The following is a 20,767-nucleotide window of genomic DNA, read 5'->3' on the forward strand; positions in this document are numbered from 1 at the left end:
TCTGTTTAGGAGATATGTTTGTTTCTCTATATCAGTGTTATTGACCATTTGACAAATCACAATTTTTGCTCACTGATCATTTGGACAAATAATGATTTTGCAGGCACTGGAATTTTCTGAACTTCGGGGGGGCTTTTCAGATACTGGCTGAGATTTTCCGTTGAGACGGGGGAGACGTCACTATTATTGTTTGTACATTTTCTAACATGTCTCAGAACTTAATCAAGTGTCCAAGATTAGTAGTCTGTGAGCACTGCAACATTTTGAAAGTGATATAGCCATCCAGTGAAAGGAACTGAGATATTTGCGTCCTTGTGTCAATGTGTTTTACTGTAGCCTTAACCTGGTTCAAACAAGCAAACCTAAACCTCTAACCTTTAATAAACTAAGCTTGTTTTTTTCAAATATCTGAATGTTTATAAATGGGCCTAGAACCTGTACTTTGAATAGATCTTACAAACAGTTAGCAGTAGTTTTAGTAGCCTAAAAGATTTAACATTAGCCAGGGGCCATGTTTTGTCGGGGACTGCAACTAGATGCTGCTACATACTGTATCTAGAGTAGTTTAGCTGTAGAATAAACTGTGTCAGTTTAACCACTAGGTGGTGACATTTTATAATAATCCTAGTTCCACCTCTCTCATAGCCTACTTTTACTTTCACCAATCACAATGTGGATAGGCCTATAATGCAAAATGATGAGGGTTTGTAGATTCTAACACAGTTACTTTTTGGATCAAGGATCCAGAAAAAATATGAAATATATCTACAAAACATTACCAGTAAATAACAATGCGATTTAAAAATAAAACTTGGACCTAATTTTCATGTAGTTGAATAATACAATTATTATTATTAATACTAATTATGATAATAAATCATAAAAGTGCATAATGGAGACTTGAATAACTTAAATAACATAAAGATGATCACACCAGATGTGGATATTGGACCGGCTCCTTTCATGCTGCAGGTCAGGAGGGAACAGTAGTCCCAACACCATGTAGGAGGGGGCAGATGGGGATCCCTCCAAACAATGGGATGGGGGTTATGCATGGAGAATCATCTGCTGCTGGTCTACATCAAGCTTGGCTTTAGCCTTTTACTTCTAGCACAGAAGGAGAGCCACATGGGTTTATGTGAAAGCTCATAAACCCATATTGCTGGAATGGAGGGGTTTTACCCCGGGCCATCTGTCCAAAATTACCAGATGAATCCAATGCTTTGATGGGAAAATGCTGAGATTGGTGGCTTTACCTACACATAATACGTGCCAAATCACTCTGGAAAAAAAAAGACTTATTTTAATGGTGGCATTGGATCTAGTTGCCATTGTTACATGAACGATCTCTATCAACCTCCTGATAGTTTAATATCGTTCTAATTACCTTGTCCAATGTTTGCACTTCTTTTGGTATTTATGTTGTCCTTCTTGCACACAGAATTTTGCTTTTCCTTATTGCATATTTCTTATCTCTATTATTCTCCCGTTCTCAGAGGAGCCTTTGTACCGGACCATGCTATGTTAAAGATTCTTCCAGTCTCATCTGCTCCTTTTTTGGACCTGCTGTGCTCTCATGGCATTGTGGCCTGACACTTTTCTTTAGGGGGACTTCTATTGTGACCTATGACTTCAAATGTGCGGACACGTATAAAATGTGATTTATTTGATTGATATTACATTATTGTTTGAAACCTGTGTGTCAAAATCAAAAGTCTACAGCATATCATTTGGATTTTTTGATTGTCTAAAAAACTAAATCAAAAATCTACACGTGAAAACAATAATGAGAAAACATAACTGGTGTATATTCACAGACCAATCTTGCTTCCTCACCCTAGTTACCACATGGGGAGCCAATCGGACAGGCTCCATCTGCGATTCAGTAGGGTCAGACAGGGCCGGCCCTAGCCTTTTAGGGTCCCTGGTTGGGGGGCCTCCCACCTAGCGGCCAAAATATTTTAGTGCCCTGCCGCTTTAAAGTGGAGAGATTTAATTTTGAAAGTTGATTTCCTGCTGTTCTACACATTTTGCATGGGGAGAAGTAACATTTTTGAAATTTAGCAGACTTAAAGTTAGTGCATTCATCTTAAAATAGCTAGATGGGACAACAACATATCACAGGTATAGAAAGTACATTTGCAGTGGATGAGAGCTTCGACGGGGGCCCTAAGTGACCGCTTATGTCGCCTATGCCTAGGGCAGGCCCTGGGCTCAGCTATAGTCCGTCTTACTGCCTGCCTAGACAGTCCAGAGTTTTGAATAATGCCAAAGGGTCACAGTTGTAAAGAGTGCTTTTCTTTCTCCGTGGTAATCAGAGAGAACTGCAGTTCCTTAGCTTGTGTGTGTGTGTGTATACCCCAACTCCCTCATTTTCATTGAAGCAAAATTATAATTTTCTGGATAATAATGGGGGCCTCAAGGAGTTAAATATTCTGGTGTGGGTCCCTCAAGGGGACGAAAATGGGCCATTGTGTGGGCCTCAAGGCGGGGAAATGGTCCAGTGTGTTAGAAATGCCAGAACCGATTTCTGGTGCCAGTCCGCCCCTACGATGAGGAACCAATTGAAACCTTGTCATATTTCATATCATACATGCATATCATATGTTGTGCTGTGCATCGCCTGAATAATCAGCCTTTCTAGCAACAGGTACAAATAGTATCCTACATTTTTTATTAAGCAATCTAGGAAATTTTACACCCATATAGCTTCAGAATAATCTAGGCTACAACAGCTGTTAGCTCCTATACATCCTGCCTTATAAAACCCAAAAAATGTTCTTACTATGCCTCATTGTAAAAATAGTTTATGGGCTAGGCTACATTATATTTTCGATATTACTGTAGCAGGCAACCACTAAAAGATAGCTGAAGAGTATAGGTCCACAACATGGGCTGAAAAAAGTAGGATACTGCGCAATTGTTTCTTATCCGAACTCTGGCGGTCCAATAAAGTGTTTTTATACATCTGCCTTGGATTTGCCACGTATTTCTACACATCAAGCGGCGTATTCTCGGAGAAAACCGAGATGGCTCAAGGCTGAGAATTTCACAGCAATATGAAATCGTGTGAGATCCCTGCTTGTGTGTAGGCCACGGTCGACGTAATGTCACCTTGACGAGAATCTAGAGGAGCACGAGGGGCGCTCAGCATCTGTCTCTAGGACTGGACAGGGACAGGGAGAGAGGGTGTGTGCCGGCAAGTGTGTGTATGTGTGTGACAGAGGCAGTAAAGCCCGGCTCGGAGTGTTCGCGCGCACGGAGGATCACCTCCATTTGGTTTCTTCCACACGGAGATGGCTGGATTCCACACAGGTAGTAAGTAGCCTACTATATACTTCCAAGTTTCCTTTCCTATAGGTAGAGCAGTTTTTGAAAAAGGTTTATTTTAGAATCTGTTAAGGGGTGTAATTATGTATAAATATTTAGTCAACCCTGTTATGGCAATTATAGGCTGTAGGTCTACACTATAACATAGGCGAATAACATAATAATTATGCCTACCCTAATAGGCTAATGTATTATTAATGATAATAATAGTAATCTCTGACTAAGCCACTTCATCGTGGCTGTTTTTTATTTTCATAAAATGTGCACGATAAGAATTCCAGTGAATGAGGCACTGTGGAGCGCCGTTAGAAGTTACGGCTCCAATTCAGCCTATATTTACACCTTCCTGTACATCTTCCTGTCCATCGACCCTTAGTTAGTTGTCCGATTTTCACTAGATGGGATACAGTTTCTCTCAGATTTGACATTTCATAGCAAGTTAGGAGAACTTACGCAGCAGGTTAGGATAATTAACGTAGCAGGTTAGGATAATTAGGTTAAGTTTAGGAAAAGAGTTAGGGTTCGCTAAAATGCAAAAAAAAAAAATCAACTTTTGACGTTAATTTGACAAAATCTGTATCCCTTCTAGCATTGACCTAGTTGTCCCCGACACCTCCTCTTTCTTTATCATGTGACATTTATTTTATACTCTGTTTGCCGGAGAAAATCAGTTCATCCAATCGCGTTTCGAGAGGGGCGGCTCGTTTTCTCAACATTTGACAGGGATGATTCTGATCCTCGTGACGTCACCCGATACCCTGCGCTCCTACAGTCAGTCAGCGAAGGGATGCTCTGAACGAACGATTGCAGCATCTTTCCTGAGAGACTACAAACAATTCGCATCTCCCTCTAGCTTTGTATCCATTCTCGGCATTCTCTTCCCTTTGGACCCTCCTGAAAACCCACCTCTTGCCCTCCAACATCGACTGCAGGGTGTCTTCATGCACGAAAGGACGACCGGATAGAACACCATATTTTTATTTCAGCACTTTTCCTTTCCCTTTATTTATTTAACCTCTTTTGTCGTCTGTATATTTTTGTTTTGATCTTTTATTTTGTTGACCATTGCCTAACCGCAATACAGAGAGGAGCGCCATCGTTCTCCATTGCCTGATAGGAATATTGCAGTGGAGTGAAATAACACATATGAAGAAATTAATGGAAGATTAAATTAGCCTACGTTCTACAACACGTTTATAGTATCTGGAACGGGACATAATTTATCTGTTCATTGGATTTTTGTTGAGGTTACGTTCCATACGCAGCGCAAGCATCGTCTTCCTCCGTTAGAACAAATAACCCATACTCTGCGTAGCATCTCGGTGTTCTCTGAAAAGGCGAGGATAAACGCGCAAGATATTTCATTCGCAAGAATATACGCATTTTCGATTTTTGAATCGCTTCGTCTATTTAAATACATTTTTTTTCAATAGGCTACGTTGCATAAAGGGATAAACGCATTTTCACCCAACCTACTTTTAAAATGATGGCCGGCGGGGCAGTACAACAAAACGGGATTTTCTTGAATCCTCACCATCACAATCAACAGCCGCACATGGAGTCAGATCCCCCTGATTCGCGTAAAAGGCCACTGGAGACCCCAACCGAGGCGAGCAGCACTAAACGCACAAACACGGGAGGTAAGTAAAAGATGGGGGGATGCGAGGGATTATCTCGAATGTGTGAATCCAGGTTATCCTTATGCGCACACTGGGGTAGCACCGACAAAAGGGAAAGGATGGCAGGTTGATTGTCTGATTATCATCTTGATGTGTAGCATGGCTCAACACAACACTAAAACTAGTGTTATTTAGTCATGTATAAAGCAACATTTGAAATATATTGCATCTTGTTGTAGTCTTTTTTTCATTGCATCTATTTACAAAACAAGGAAAATCCTTTGTGTTGATGGAATGAGTACAATGAAGGGGGTGAGTGTGAGGGTGCTGATTTGGAGGGAACCCTCGGGTCTCATGTACACTCTTAGAAAAAAATGCGCTATCTTGAACCTAAAAGGGTTATTTCATTCATATTTTATTTCACCCATTTTGAGTTTCACGCAAAGGAAATTGTGGATGTCCAAAATAACAGAACAGTCTCGAAACTACAAATAACTGAAAAGCATTCCATTGTTGACCGCGCTCACATCCCTTGCTTTGTGACGGGTAATCGTGTGTGATAGTCGATAACTGTCACATAGGCTACGCTACTCTAGTCTCTTTGCGTGCAATTGCTCAAGAAGACAGTAACATTCATGCAGACACCATTATTAGTAGGCCTTAATAAAGGAGCTTACAGTATATGTCGCCATTTCATTGTCATCTGCTATCATGCAGTCACTGCTTATGCATCATTGTCATTGTAGCATTAAAAATACTGCAACGCTCATTAAAAGAAAGGCTACGTTGACATTGAATACATTCCAATCATGATTATGTTCACTGGTTGGAGCAAACATGGATGTCACCGTAGGTAATCACCATTTGCTTTTTGTTTACATGCTATCATGCACCAAGGATTATCATCCTCTACTGGCATTATTACTATACCATTAGTATTTACTTATCCTGTCTTCGTGGACTTTTGATAGGCCTACAAAACATTATTGAAGGTTAAAAAAAAAAAAGTTGTAGAATAGCTATTTTAGTGTGGCACACCTACCTACCACACACATAACAATATCATGGTATTTTTTACAACCAGAAATAAGCCTATAGTGACACAAAAAAAGTGATTTCCCATAACCTCTTGCGATGATTAAACACTGTCAAGGAAATTAAGTGAGACAGCTTTGTTAAAAGGAATCGATGCACAGCTGCACATATCTAAAAACCATGCAGCACTCTTGGGAGACATTACCAACACACACATCTCATCCATTTGACCAAATGAAATGTCTGTGATTATGAGAACAGCTAGAGTACAGTAGCCACACTTTCCCATGGAGTATTGTAGTCAACAGACGATCAGTCAAAATATTTACACACACACACACACACACACATCTACTCAATGAAGTTGTTTTTGTTTACACATTTGAGTTGCTTTCTCTGAAATTATATAAAGAGCAAATATCCTGGAAAGATACAAGCTTGATAAGAACACATTATAAAGGCTCGTACATGCTTAAAAAGTAGTAGAGCGTCATAGCAGTCGATTATATCGAGTTCAGTGTTACCAACCACTTCAATAGCTTGATGTTTTAATATTTGCATCACACACAAACATTTAGAAATGGTTAACTAAAAGCTTTACTGAGACCTTTCTAAACAATACTCTCGTGATCATAATACCCCAAAGTGATTGACTGTGTTCTGTAGCAGGGCAACCATTGATACTATATGTAGGCTAGCTGGCGGCCTTTCCATATTGGAGCCCAATAGCTTAATCAACAGGCCTCGTGTGCAGGTTGTTTGTGGTTGAACAGAACCAGTACTTCAGGACATTGAAGCTAGTTACAGGGGGGTACAGTACCTCATAATCATTTGTGATAACATTAGTTTTGCCACACACACACAATGTGCTTCCTCTTCCTGTATAGTGGCCTTCCTGCAGCCCCTTTTTGAAACTGAAGGCATTGTATTCCCTCACCAGGAATCACACTCTGAGGCACATGGTAAGAGAGACACTTTGATTTTGTTATTATTCTACTTTCTTTTGCTATTCACTTACTAAATTACAATATTACTATAGCAGTTTGACAGTGATATGTATAGTTCCTAAAGAAAGGCAAAAAATAGTCTGCAGACTACAATAACCCAATCTTTTCTGAAACTATTTTGGGAAAACCTCTAAATCTGATTTCACATTTTCGGCCTACATCTTTTATTGAAGATATCTCAATTCATAAGCATCTTATGTATATGGACTATCATGGAAGCTCAGATCATAAGCATATCATCTGCAAAACAAATGTAGCCATATGTTTTCAATTTTATATAATTAAGTCCATAGCATCCATTTTCATGTTAAACTGCCATGCTTATTTTGCCATGCTATTCATATTTGTGGAATCATATTTATAATATTTGCATATCTATTGCATATATTGTGTATATTCAATTGGTTGTTTATAATTTCATAATTAACATGATCACCTTCATTCCTTTTGCATGAAATTGTTAAAAGGGGGATTGATTGGGAATGATGATAAAGTGGGTTAGACATAGTTCAACCTCAATGAATGTTGTGTTCTCTAAATAATGTCTACTTTACTGAATGTTCATCTTTGTCTGAGAGTGCTTTGTGCTGTAGCCTGCAGAGGCTGTAAATCATGATTATATGTTACATAAAGGTGACATTCTTATCAGGGGGAAAATCACTGACCTGGTTTGATTTATTTTACAATCCAGATGCTTGACTTGCTCCCCACTGCATACCCATGGGACGCATATTAAGATAGGTCTTCAGCCCAACTCCCCTCTTATAAATAAATACATTATATTCCCCTCTGTCCACTATAATAAGATATGTTGAAGTCATTTTGTAAATGGATGGACTCGCACCAAAGTGTCTTTAGTGGATAGTGGTGAGGAGGCCTTCTAATGGCCTTGTCAAATGACGTGAGGAGACTGGGAATAAGTCCAGGGAGGGGGGGGACAGAGAGGGGGTGCAAAGATGACGAGGACCCAGACGAGCTAATGATGGGAGGGGGGTGATGATTCCCCAACCCTCCCCCCTCTGGCAGATACCATACACAGCACTGAGCCATCGGTCTATAGGACAGGGCCTTTGATGTTATCGATCGCATCGCTAGTGTTTTGTGTTGCTTTTCCCTCCGGAGCTGAGCGCCTCTCACGCATGCTTAAGTGACTTACCTTCCTTGGATCAAACCGTTGGTGCTGAGGAGAATGCGTCACACTTTCACAGAGTGAAAAACCCCAAAAGGGAGCGGAGCTGCTTTTTATAGAGGCTTTGCATGAACATTTGCAAATTGATCTGTCAATGATGTTGAAGGAGCACCATGAACAAAGAGCAAATATAAGCTTTGCCCATCGCCTACCAATCTCGTAGCCACCCAGTGTGTGTTAGCCCGGGCTGTTGTAGCCGAAACACTTCTCTGCGGCATAGCTGTTTTTCAGCTGAGCGTTTCTAGGCAGCACGGCTCTCTCTTTCTCTCCATCCATGCTAATCATTACTCTCCTTCAGCCCATCACAACTGCTCCCTCTTCTCCACCTCCACCCACCTCCTCATCATTCGCCAGCTGCCATTGACTACCTACCCCCAGCAACCGCATATGCAGCCGTGTCTGCCCATCGATTACCATGAACATGAAGGGGGAGCTGCTTCTTCTTCATCATCAGTTTTTTTTAAGCACTGCGTCAAAAAAAAAATCCCATTGTATAGGGCGGGGTTTGGGTTGGGGCGGGTGAAATGGTGGCTTACAATTGGGCGCAGGAGTCGCCTGTCTCCTCCAGCGGGTTGCTGAGTGGAGGAGAGGCCTCGCGATGAATATGGATGAGAGTGATGAAAAGAGCGATGCAGAGGGGAAGATCTAGCCCCCTCTCGAAACAGCCGTGCTCGACGAACAATGCACAGCGCCTTTCACACACTCACGCGCTGGAGACGGAGCGCCACTCGGGGCATTAGCATAGTTCAGATAGCCGTGTCCGGAAAGGCTCAAAAGTGGACACTAGAAGGGGTGACATTTTGAAAAAGCTACACACGGGTTAGACCAAACCGAAACACATTAAGCGCCTGGCTACATAAGAAACAGAGGACAGCCACTAGGAGGTTCATACAGATGAACTGGTGACCTTGAAAACACTCCCAGACAGCAGAATGGCTACAGATGTGAAATACTTTTTTATTTTGTCTTATTCATGTTCTAGGGTTTACTCAGAGTAGCTCCCATATAGAACCAAGACAGGTGGTTGTCCACTAACTGGTTTGGAGATTTAACTTGAACAAAAGGAGTGGAGAGTGAGACCAAGGCCCGCTCCCCCACACAATCTCCCCAGCTTAAGTGAATTGCATTTTTCCAACACCCCATTGCTTTAGCTTAGCCCAGAATCCCACCCAGCCGCCGACACCAGATCTCCAGATTTGAACCGTCCAGGCTGATGGAGCCTATTCTGGGCTCCAGGACTCCTGGGAGCCCCTAGCAACGGATTGCTGTGTTTACAAACTAGTTTATTATGTCAGATGCCTATTCATTATTTATTGTAGCTACCCCTTACATACACACATAATGACACACACACACACACACACACACACACACACACACACACACACACACACACACACACACACACACACACACACACACACACACACACACACACACACACACACACACACACACACACACACACACTTGAACGAATGACACTGATCCAACGCCAAGCATACTAGGAGTAAGACATGTGGGATGCATTCTGACCTAGCTGGCTCACTTTGTTGTTTTCCCAATAGAGCACATTGGGAGTGGTGAGTTGGAAGCATTTCTCTAAAACACACATACGCATGCATACACAAACATGCATAAAAACACACACACACAGAATAGGTGACTGATTTTCCTCCATTAAAGGGGCACTTCCCCAGTCAGAGGAACTAATGGATACCATTTTCATCTCTCTGTGTCCAATAAGAAGGAAGCCAGAGGTAGTTTTGCAAGCCAATGCTAACTAGCATGCTAGCAGATATCCATAGGCTTCCAGTCATTGCGCTAATGCTAGTTAGCAATTGCGCTAGCACTAGTTAGCAACTTCCTTCAAACTGCTCACAGAGACATAAAAATGGTATCCACAAGTAGATAAAGGGCCTCATTGCCAAAATATTGACGTATCCCTTTGAGTCTTATGCAATGACAAGTGAGGGGAAATGACTGTGTTCCGGCAGAAATTGTAACTGCTGGGATGTGTCCCTGTTTTTGTTGTGTGAGGGGAAAGAAAACAAAGACCCTTGGCAACCAGGAACCACAATCCTGATGCCTAATATCTGCTCAGGGCGGATCACATCTCTTTCAGGTCTATGCTCATTTAAATCAATCCATCCACAGTCCTCACTGGGATGCATCAGACAATTATTTAAAACCCACAACAGTTCAGCATGAAGCCTCTTCTCACAAAACATACTAATTCAATCTGAGGATCTTGTGCCCTAGCCTGACTTGGCTATTTTCTGACAGCGCCTGGGAAATATATCTGACAGGGCAAGTGGTTTTATTTTTACCTATCAGAGATCGATGTAGAATGTGTGCTTGTCTAGACAGGAGTAGCCGAGCAACTGTGCGCAGTCATCATGCTTGATTAGTACGGGCTGCATGCAGGTGTATCATCTGAGCAACTGGGACTAGCCATGATACAGGCACATCTGTATAACAAATGATTAAAGACGGAGACAATTAGAAATAATTTCTATGTATAAAAGTGACCCGCTGTGTATGAAAGGCATGTGTTTACTGTTTATGAGATGTTTATATGGATATACAGTATGTATGTATGTATGTATGTATGTATGTATGTATGGTTGTATGTATGTATGTATGTATGTATGTATGTATGTATGTCCACCTGTCTGTTTTTTTGTTGTATTTGTGTGTGTTGTGTACTTGTATGGTGTAGTTTGTATGTGCAGCAGCAGAACCCGTTTGTGTTTGATATTATTTATTCATTCCATTATTAATTGAGGCTGGTTAAAAGTAGACCCATCCCAATCAAAACGAGGTCAGTCTTGGCTTTATTGGGAATTTGGGTCAATGCAGAACGCAGGCAGTTCTGCTGTTTCTTATACTCAGTGCAAGCAGGTTTACTGTCAGACATTGCTGTGTGGGAGAAAACAATTCTGTAACTTGCTTTAAAAGGCCATCCCAGCTCTATGCATGATTTCATTGCTATGACCTTACTCCCAGTTAGAACGGAAAGTATCGTATTTCCTCCTTGTGTAAAGCGCTCTCTGTACATCACCCTTGGGTGGGTTCAACAGACCAGGTCCCAGATGGTGCCAATGGTGCAATTTTATGATTTGGAGAATGCTGAGGAGAACAGCAGTGCTGAGAAAATGATATTTCTAACAAACAGACTCTTTGGACACACACACACACACACACACACACACACACACACACACACACACACACACACACACACACACACACACACACACTTCCATCCACAAACAAACAGTCACAGAAAACACAACAAATGGGGGTGCATCGATTAATGAGATTATAGCAGGACCAGTGAGTGTTTTGATGAAAGATAATGAACTCTTAATTAGCTGCTGATTCCCCCAGCTAGGCCAAAAACCTCTTATGTCTGCCTGCCTGCACCCCTCTCACCATCTCCCTCAACCAATGCTCTATAAGGTACTCAGTGCCCCCCCCCCCCACACACACACACCACCACCACCTTCTCCACATCTTGCACAGTGGATTGATTTCTGTTGCGTTACTATGGAACAGGTATTATGGCATGTTCCATCCATAGCGTAGCTTGCACATCAACAGTGCATGTGTGTCGTGAAGTGACACAAAACCATGCCCTCGTAATAATAATCCTATTTATATCTGCCGCCTTGGGGGAGGCAACCTGGATTACTTGTGGTGGAATATTAAGAGAAGACGAGGGGACTGGTTGAGATACTGGGATACAATGTCACCTTAACCCTTCAAACTACCAACATATTTTATATACGCGTATTACCAACTTGTATCAATTTTGTACCAATTTTGACCCCAAGAAGAAACTATTGGAAAAAGCAACATTCATAGAAAAATAACAACTTTATTATTTTCAGATCTTATTTTATTTTTACCAAAACAGACTGTTATTTTAGAAAATGTACAGTTCATTAGCATCTGTAAAACTGAAGTAAATAATGGCGTTATACACATCCACATGAACACTGAAAAGCAGATTTACCATAATTTGATTGTAGTATCATTCAGTTAAGTAAATATTAATTGTGTCATATTTGTGGTAAAAATGTCTGTCAGTACACCAAAATTTGAAATATGCTACATTTTTGGGATGAAATGGAATTCACCTATTGATCCTGAGAGACATATGGCTTAGTTTTCTTCATTTACATACCCCACAGCCAGCATTAGCATTACTGCTAGTGAAACAATGGGAGTGGTAGGGCCTCTGGCACGATGCTTCAAAAAGCATACCCAAATCCTCAAGTAACTTCAAAATAAATGTTATAGCAACCAAAAAAACATAACAAGTTGCACAAATATAGAATATTGTAGAGTATTAAAGGAATTCTGGTATTTATATAACATTTTTTTTAATGTTATATAACTATTTTTCTGAGAATAAACACCAATACAGCACTATGTGTACTTTCAGGGGGGAGCTAGCTGGTTTCTGTGTTATAATTCTACCAAGCATTCATACCACTGACATACTTTTATGAGCTGTTTTGAATGCAACTAAGCATATGTCTAAGGTCATTTAGATTTTGTACACGGTCATACCTAGTTACATGTTATAACCATAGCCAAGTACATAAGGTGCTCCATGTTTGCAGGTGATCTGTCTAACAGGTTTTTTTATTTTATTTTTTTATTTCACCTTTATTTAACCAGGTAGGCTAGTTGAGAACAAGTTCTCATTTGCAACTGCGACCTGGCCAAGATAAAGCATAGCAGTGTGAACAGACAACACAGAGTTACACATGGAGTAAACAATTACGATCACTCCAACAGGTCCTCCTCCACCTTCTGAGGATTTGTCTAGCTTAATATTATGTCTCTGGAGAAACCAAATAAATCGTTTTTTAGATTTGCCCTAGAACAGGGATCTCCAACCCAGTTCCTGGAGAGCTACCCTTCTATCGGTTTTCCTTTCAATCCCTGTTGTAAATTAACCTGCTTCAGTTTATCAACTAGCTCGTTATTAGAGTCAGGTGTGCTAGATTTGAATTGAAGCTAAAACCCGCAGGACGGTAACTCTCTCGGAACAGGGTTGAAGGGATTCAGAACATATCGGATTTCTGTATTACAGTTCTATCAAGTATTTACACCATTGGCATACTTTGTATACCATTGGCAGATTTTTATATTCACAAAAAATAAGGTAATTCTGGTTTTGTACAGTGTCATATGATACGTGGTATAAAAAAAGTACAATTTTAGGTGAGTACATGGGGAGCTGTATCTCTACAGATGATCTGTCTATCTGGTCAAAATCACTGATACTGCTCCCCTTCCACCCTCTGGTGGCATGGATAACATATTAAACAATTATTTAGATGTATTAAGAAAAAGTTGATTGACAAATTCATAAAATTAAAAATAAGAATAGAATAAACCACATTTGGGATATGGTCAAAAGTATGCCTTTGAGGTCAAATGACCCAAGTCGGTAGTTTGAGGGTTAAAGTCCCAGCCAGGGAAGAGGCCATAGACCTTAAAGTCACAGTCAGTCAATAGACTATAGACCTTAAAGTCACAGTCAGGGAAGAGGCTATAGACCTTAAAGTCCCTGTCAGGGAAGAGGCTGTAGACCTTAAAGGCACAGTCAGGCAAGACGCTATAGACCTTAAAGTCACATTCAGGCAAGAAGCTATAGACCTTAAAGTCCCTGTCAGGGAAGAGGCTATGGCCGGTTGCTGGCTTAAGGCTTCCGCATGCTTCGGTTCGGCTGGCGCCTAGGTATGTGAGTGTGCTCGACCACTTGAAAAACTAGAAAAAAGCTACAATATAAAAGTTTCTCCATCTAGAGATGCCATAGCCAGTATACACTTCCTCAACCTATTCATTTATTTTGGAGATCTTAGTCGCGCAATTTTACATCTAACTAGGATGTTTGGTGCAGTATTTCTCAAGTGAAAAAATGTTCATGAAAATGAGTCGTCTATCGTTGAATGGCAACAAACCCTTAATTGAAGAATCCCTACTGTTGACCAATCACTGAACTGTTTTGGATAGGAAGCATATGGACGCTTCAGCAGGCAGGTAGCCATCGCCATACAGAACAAAGGCACTTTTGTTTCCGAAAGGGGGTGGGTAGCTTTGTTTCCTCTCTGCTGCTAAACCCCCCATTTGCCCACTTTGAAGCAACGCCTTCATGTCTTCAAGCTTTTGATGTTTCAGTTGTGTTCCTACTACAGTAGCCTGTGTGTCTTCTGGTTTTGTCCTATATCCAAGGAGGGTGGGCGGAAGAACAGGAGCTGAGAGCAGTGTACAAGTTTTCCCTGTTATGTGTACAGTAGTTTTGAAACTGGCCAAAGTGTAAGGGACATTTATAGAAACCAGACTGTAGGGGGTAGATGGTATGAATATGGGAGTATGGTTATGCAATGTGTGAGTGTGTTTCCAAAAGCATTACATCTATTTGATTAGATTTAACAAATCCCATAGCCCTTTATTAATAACGGTCTGCCAAGATGATGACAAAGAGCAGATACTTCTGTGAAACGCTAAAATGAGATTAAATCAATTTGTGAAATGATTTACGGCTGTAAATGCATAGAAAGAGGATAGTTGTTGTGGATTGTCGTCATAATCTAATCATGCACTAAGATGTTTTTCTGTAGAGTTTAAGGATGCCTGAAAGAGGAATGGATAGGTTGAGGGGGAGAAGGGTGGGGTGGGGGTGGGGGGACTGTGTAAAACAGAGATGGATGAGAGTGGCTGTGCGATTTTAGTATAGGTAGATTGATCACCTACCTGAGTGTAGTACATTCTCACTTTCTTTTTCCGTTTCCTGCCTGCAGAGGAAGGTGAGTACTTCCTGAAGGTGCTGATCCCCAGCTATGCGGCCGGCTCCATCATTGGCAAGGGAGGACAGACCATCGTCCAGCTGCAGAAAGAGACCGGCGCCACCATCAAACTGTCCAAATCCAAGGACTTCTACCCTGGTGAGTGCTCGTTGACCACTGCTATATTTCAATCAATGACGTTGTATTTTAGAGATCTTTCAATATAAATGAGCTTATTTCAGGACTCTCCTATATGTATTTATTTATTGACCTCTGCCCCTCAAAGAGGCTTCCCCTTTTCCAGACGTCTTATGTCTGGAACCTGATTCCACTGGGTAACAGACATGGCCTCTGTCAGGGCTCATGCAGCCGTGGATCACATAGGGACATGCGAGTGAACACAGAGTCAAGTTCGCCACAGATACAGGATTAAAGGGTTAGTTAAAGGTGAAATTGTATTTGCCTAAACTCTTAATTCCCTCATGACATGACTTTTCTGCACGGCTAGACACATGAGATGCGCCTCAGCTGTGTGCCCAGCCTGTCAGTGAAGCAGCTTGTGTGCTCGATGAGAATTTGCTCTGAACTTCACAGGCAGGAAGGGATACATTGAAATTATGAGACGAACCAATCGCTGTACATGTTATATCTCTATCGCACTCAATGGGATTCTTGTCTGGACATGTGAAATGGGAGAAGGGCATTGTAATTCCCTGTACATCCTTCTACTGCTAGCCCTGTCAACAGAACAGGCCATCTCTGTTGTATCTTCTCTCCCTGGGACTGAAGACCCCATACTCCAGCCAACTAGAGCAGATGCAAGGTGCGAGATCCCCACCACCCTCAACTCCCCAAAACATCCCAAACCCTCCTCCCTTATTGGAATTGGCAGTAACCAGTGATCTAATGTTGAGAACGGCCTTGTTGAGATAGAGATTGAAAAGGACCACAGAAAGAGAGAGGGAAAGAGTGAAAGGGAAAGAAGATAAAGAAAATGAAAGAGATGGCTGTAAAGGCCCTTTTCTGTCGTCTTGGGGGGAGTGCGCGGGGGGGGGGGGGGGGTTATGGAGGTGGGGGTATAGAGGAACTGTGTGGGGGGGGGGGGTGTCCTTCCTCTGCACTGAAGGAGGCATCTGTATGCAAATGAGCATTGGCGCTGCTCTTCCTGGCTGACAAATCAAAAGGTCCACCTGCTGCGATGTCCCGTCTGGGGTTTCACCAGGGAGGCACGGAGGTAGGCGCTGGGCAAGGTGGGTGCCGTGGGGAATGATGGGGGGAAAAGTAGAGTCAAGCCAGAAGGAATGGCTGTGTAGTGCTTGAGACTCTGTCCCACAGCACAAGACGTGCTCCTTCAATTCATCCTGGGATAGTGCCTCACCAGCATTTCATTGCCAACCAATTAGTTGGCCACAGCAGTATTGGGCCAAGACAGGCAACCATTCATTATTATAGGAGCCAAGATTTATTAGATACAGCCTCTTGCAAATACAGGCCCTGCGACATTTACTGGAAAGTAGCGACCATATTTTACTGCGACCTTGCGTCGGCAGAGTGGAGGCCCGCTGCTCTATTTTACATGGGCTGAAAAAAAAAATCTCTGTATGACAGCCTCATTGCTCATACCTGCAGGTGTCTGGGCCTATAGGGAGAGAAGGTAAAGGATGCTGCAGCCACTCGTGTCATCCATTACTCTTTCTTTGGGGATCACAATTGGAATAAAGATATTAAGACATTAGCTATTGCATCCAGAGTGCAATTGGAAATGATCAGGCTTTTCTTTCTCATGCTCTATGTGATATTGAAGTTTGAGAAATGCCAGAAACGGATTAAGAAAGTCAACATCAACATTTCTATTGTCATGCCCTCACATGGCAATTAGCCTCAAGGCGCTATGTGCTCGTTCGCTTTCATATGTTAGCTACCGGCTATGGAATACAAGAAGATAGCTAGGTGTTTTCCAGTCCAATTATCATCCAGGTGATGAGCTTACTTGTTCTGGGTCACCTCTCCAGTCTTTGGAAGCTGTCTACTGTCTCCAGAGACTATAAGTAGGTCAAGAGAACGGTGGTGGCGTCTCTTCCCACCTTTAATATGAGGACCATTTTGCTTCAAATTTGGGAGATACAAATGCTTATGAACACATGGTTCATAAAGACCACAGCCTTAACATGTCTTTGACCCATGAACCCACCTACAGGTTACCACCTACAAATGTTTGCCCTGTGACACCCCATCCCTTAGGAAGACCTCCCAGTATGACATCACCACAGGGACGGTTTAATGGGGCTCAAAGGTGATGGTGGAAGAATAAAGAACTCTCCTTTTAACTTCTTGCGTCGAGCCATGCCGGATCCGGTAGCGTAATCATAGCCTCAAGCTCAATACCATAACACAACGTTAACTATTCATGAAAATCGCAAATGAAATGAAATTAATATGCTAGCTCTCAAGCTTAGCCTTTTGTTAACAACACTGCCATCTCAGATTTTCAAAAATATGCTTCTCGACCATAGCAAACTAGCATTTAGCATTTAGCGTTAGCATTTAGCATTAGCAATTAGCATTAGCAGGCCACATTTTCACAAAAACCAGCAAAAACATTCAATAAATCATTTACCTTTGAAGAACTTCGGATGTTTTCAATGAGGAGACTCTCAGTTAGATAGCAAATGTTCAGTTTTTCCTGAAAGATTTTTTTGTGCAGGAGAAATCGGTCCGTTTGGTGCGTCACGTTTGGCTACCAAAAAAACCCGAAAATTCAGTTATCCAAACGCCAAACTTTTTTCCAAATTAACTCCATAATATCGACTGAAACATGGCAAACGTTGTTTAGAACCAATCCTCAAGGTGTTTTTCACATATCTCTTCAATGATGTATCGTTCCTGGAAGTATGAGTCTCCTTCTGTAACGCAAGGTACAATGGATGTCACTGGGAATTACGCACCGATTTAGACAAAGGACACCGGACGGCCCCCTGGCAAATGTAGTCTCTTATGGCCAATCTTCCAATGATATACCTACAAATACGCCACAATGCTGCAGACATCTTGGATGAACAGCAGAGCGCATAAGCTCGTTCACAGCATATTCACAGCCATATAAGGAGACGTCAGTAAAACACAGCTTCAAAAATCCTGTTCATTTCCTGTTTGAAGTTTCATCTTGGTTTTGCCTGTAAGATCAGTTCTGGGGTACTCACAGATAATATCTTTGCAGTTTTGAAAACGTCAGAGTGTTTTCTTTCCAACGCTGGCAATTATATGCATAGTCGAGCATCTTTCCGTGACAAAATATTGCGCTTAAAACGGGCACGTTTTTTTATCCAATAATGACATAGCGCCCCCATAGGTTGAAGAGGTTAAGTGAGAGACAGTCTTGTCATTTGTTCCTAAACGTGGACTCCCTCCACGTTTAGTTTGTCCCGACCAACCGCTCACTGATCTTCCCCTGTCCCCCCGTATCGCTGGAGCGTGGCACCATATTGAAGCTTTGTCTTAATCCTCTGTCATGATTGCAGTTTTCAGGATTTAATACCTAGCCACCCCCTCCCCCCTCCACCAAAGCATTATCAACATCACTGATTTTTCCCTTCCGAGCCGCTTAGTCTATAAGCTTTTTGACTGAAAGATGAAAAGCCGCAATATTGCATATCCAACTCGTCTGGCTGAAATGAGTTTCCTGTTTGTTTTCATTTACGGTCTATTTTCTAGATTGAATCATTATTACCGTCTGTGGTTTAATTCAGTTATTCAGTTAATTCAGTATATCATCGAAATACAATTATTATTATGTTGATTCTGACTGAATTTCAGAAATATTGTGATGAATGTATAGTTTGATGTGCTGTGCTGCCTAACCAAGACCTTCACTATTAATATGAAGTTGTGTTGTCATTATCTAGACTGCACTCTCCCTTTTCATTTCTGGTCAGCCATGTTCCAGGAAGTAGTTTTATTCCAGGAAGTGATGCTGTCCAGGGGAGTAGTTAGATATGGGATGGGGCATTTTAAGGCTAATGGTAGAAGGATACCACTATTTTGACTGTCTTTTGAAGTTATTCTCTGTGAACTCACACCTAGAGACTGGCCAGTTTGATTGGGCTGAGATAGCTGTGCCATGAACTGTTAATGATTTCTGTCATTGATTACTTTTAGAAAACATAGAAAATGTTCCCATATCCACCATTCCCAACATTATGCCACTGGCATACATGTCCAGCTCATAGCAGGTTGGTGGCACCTTAATTGGGGAGGACGGGCTTGTGGTAATGGCTGGAGCGGAATGGTGGAATGGTAGCAAATACATCAAACATATGATTTGATGCCATTCCATTTGCTCCATTCCAGACATTATTATGAGCTGTCCTCCCCCTCAGCAACCTCCACAAAAGCAGCAATTCTCATTTTAATACACTCCATCTCCATTTAAAACAATATCATAAAATCCACAGCACATGGCTGATGCTAGGTCAATGCTATCTAGCTATACTCAGTGCCTGTGTGCATGTCAGCCTAGTATGTAGAGGGTCTTTGTTGAGCACCAGTAGTGACAGTGTCTCCAGCAGTAGAGGATCACAGGCTGGTGACAGGGTGTCCCGCGTCACCGTGGGGACAGAGAAGGTCCCCCTGATCCCACTGGCTTTGTTTTTGTTTTCCATCATGTGTGATGTCACTGTCAAGCCAACGAATGGCCGACTGGCTGAATAATTCCTCGGTGCCAGTCAGTGCCTGAGCAATCACTGCGCAGCCTACCATGCCACCATGGGGCTGTCACGTCACAGGCAGGCAGCACACACAGGAGCACACAGGAGCACAGGGAGGATTAGAATGATGGTGATTAAACTACTACTTATCAGCCTCATCATCCACATTATCACATTATCTTCACCAGGTTATTGTTTTGATTTGAATGGTTTTCTGGGATTATCAAGGTGGCCTTTATTGACCGTACGACAGCTATTTTTGTGACGTATTCAGTTTGCTGGACATTTTGAATGCTTCCCTGTCCACTCCATCACCCAGCTGACTTGTGTAACTAGCCCAGAGGCTTCACTCACCTCTGCTACAGCCTGCGTCAGGCCATATCAATCACCCTGCCCAGCCAAGAAAGGTATGGCTAATCAATCTAATAGCCACATCCAGAGTGGAGTGCAGGACATTGTAGCTACCTGCAGACATGTATACCCACATGCATTCACCCCAATCTCTCTTCTTCCCTCCTACCCTTTGCAGCTATCCAATTTTCCAGCTCTCTCGCGCGCACTCTCTCTCTCTCTCTCTCTCGCTCTCTTGCTTTCTCTCTCGCTCTCTCTCTCATTAGCTACCTCTCTCTCTTTCGTCTTCCAAGTCTCCTCACTGTTTTGATCTCTCATTCATCTTGTATCCTTTGTTCTCTCTCTCCCTGATCTCTTCAGTCTCTAGGGTGCTGGAGCTTTGCCGGCTCCATGTGCTCCAGCTTTTTAATCAGATATAATAATAAAAAAGAGCAAACTGGGACCGGCCATAAATATACTTCCACCAATATCTCCCACAGATCAATTGTGCCGGGAGTGGGAGCAGGGTCTGCAGTGTACTACACCATGCCCGCCTGCTTCCTGCATGGTGAAATATGATTGTCATCAACCCCCTACACTCTGTTTATCAACCCCCCGACAACCCAATCACTGCATAACCTCCGTTGATCTAACAGGCCTAAGTCTGTGTTTACTTCTGGAAATGAGAACTGTGATTAAGTGTGCAGAGAAAGGCTAAGGGAAGAGAGGCAGTCATCTTTTCCAC

General features: G+C 42.2%; 1 protein-coding gene across 2 annotated transcripts in view; it reads left to right on the plus strand.

Moving 5' to 3' along the window:
- The first annotated feature begins 4,088 nt into the window (after positions 1-4,088).
- Positions 4,089-20,767, plus strand: part of nova2 (NOVA alternative splicing regulator 2) — a 65,594-nt gene continuing 48,915 nt past the window's right edge. The window contains exons 1-3 of one of the 2 annotated variants that reach the window (XM_052525128.1): positions 4,089-4,970; positions 6,872-6,946; positions 15,005-15,148. In XM_052525128.1, coding sequence (XP_052381088.1) covers positions 4,814-4,970; positions 6,872-6,946; positions 15,005-15,148 — 376 coding nt within the window. In that variant the 5' untranslated portion in view covers positions 4,089-4,813. The remainder of the gene's footprint in view (positions 4,971-6,871; positions 6,947-15,004; positions 15,149-20,767) is intronic. The other variant, XM_052525132.1, reaches the window with a different exon arrangement.

Source organism: Oncorhynchus keta, chromosome 1, assembly GCF_023373465.1.
Source record: "Oncorhynchus keta strain PuntledgeMale-10-30-2019 chromosome 1, Oket_V2, whole genome shotgun sequence".
Lineage (NCBI taxonomy): Eukaryota > Metazoa > Chordata > Actinopteri > Salmoniformes > Salmonidae > Oncorhynchus > Oncorhynchus keta.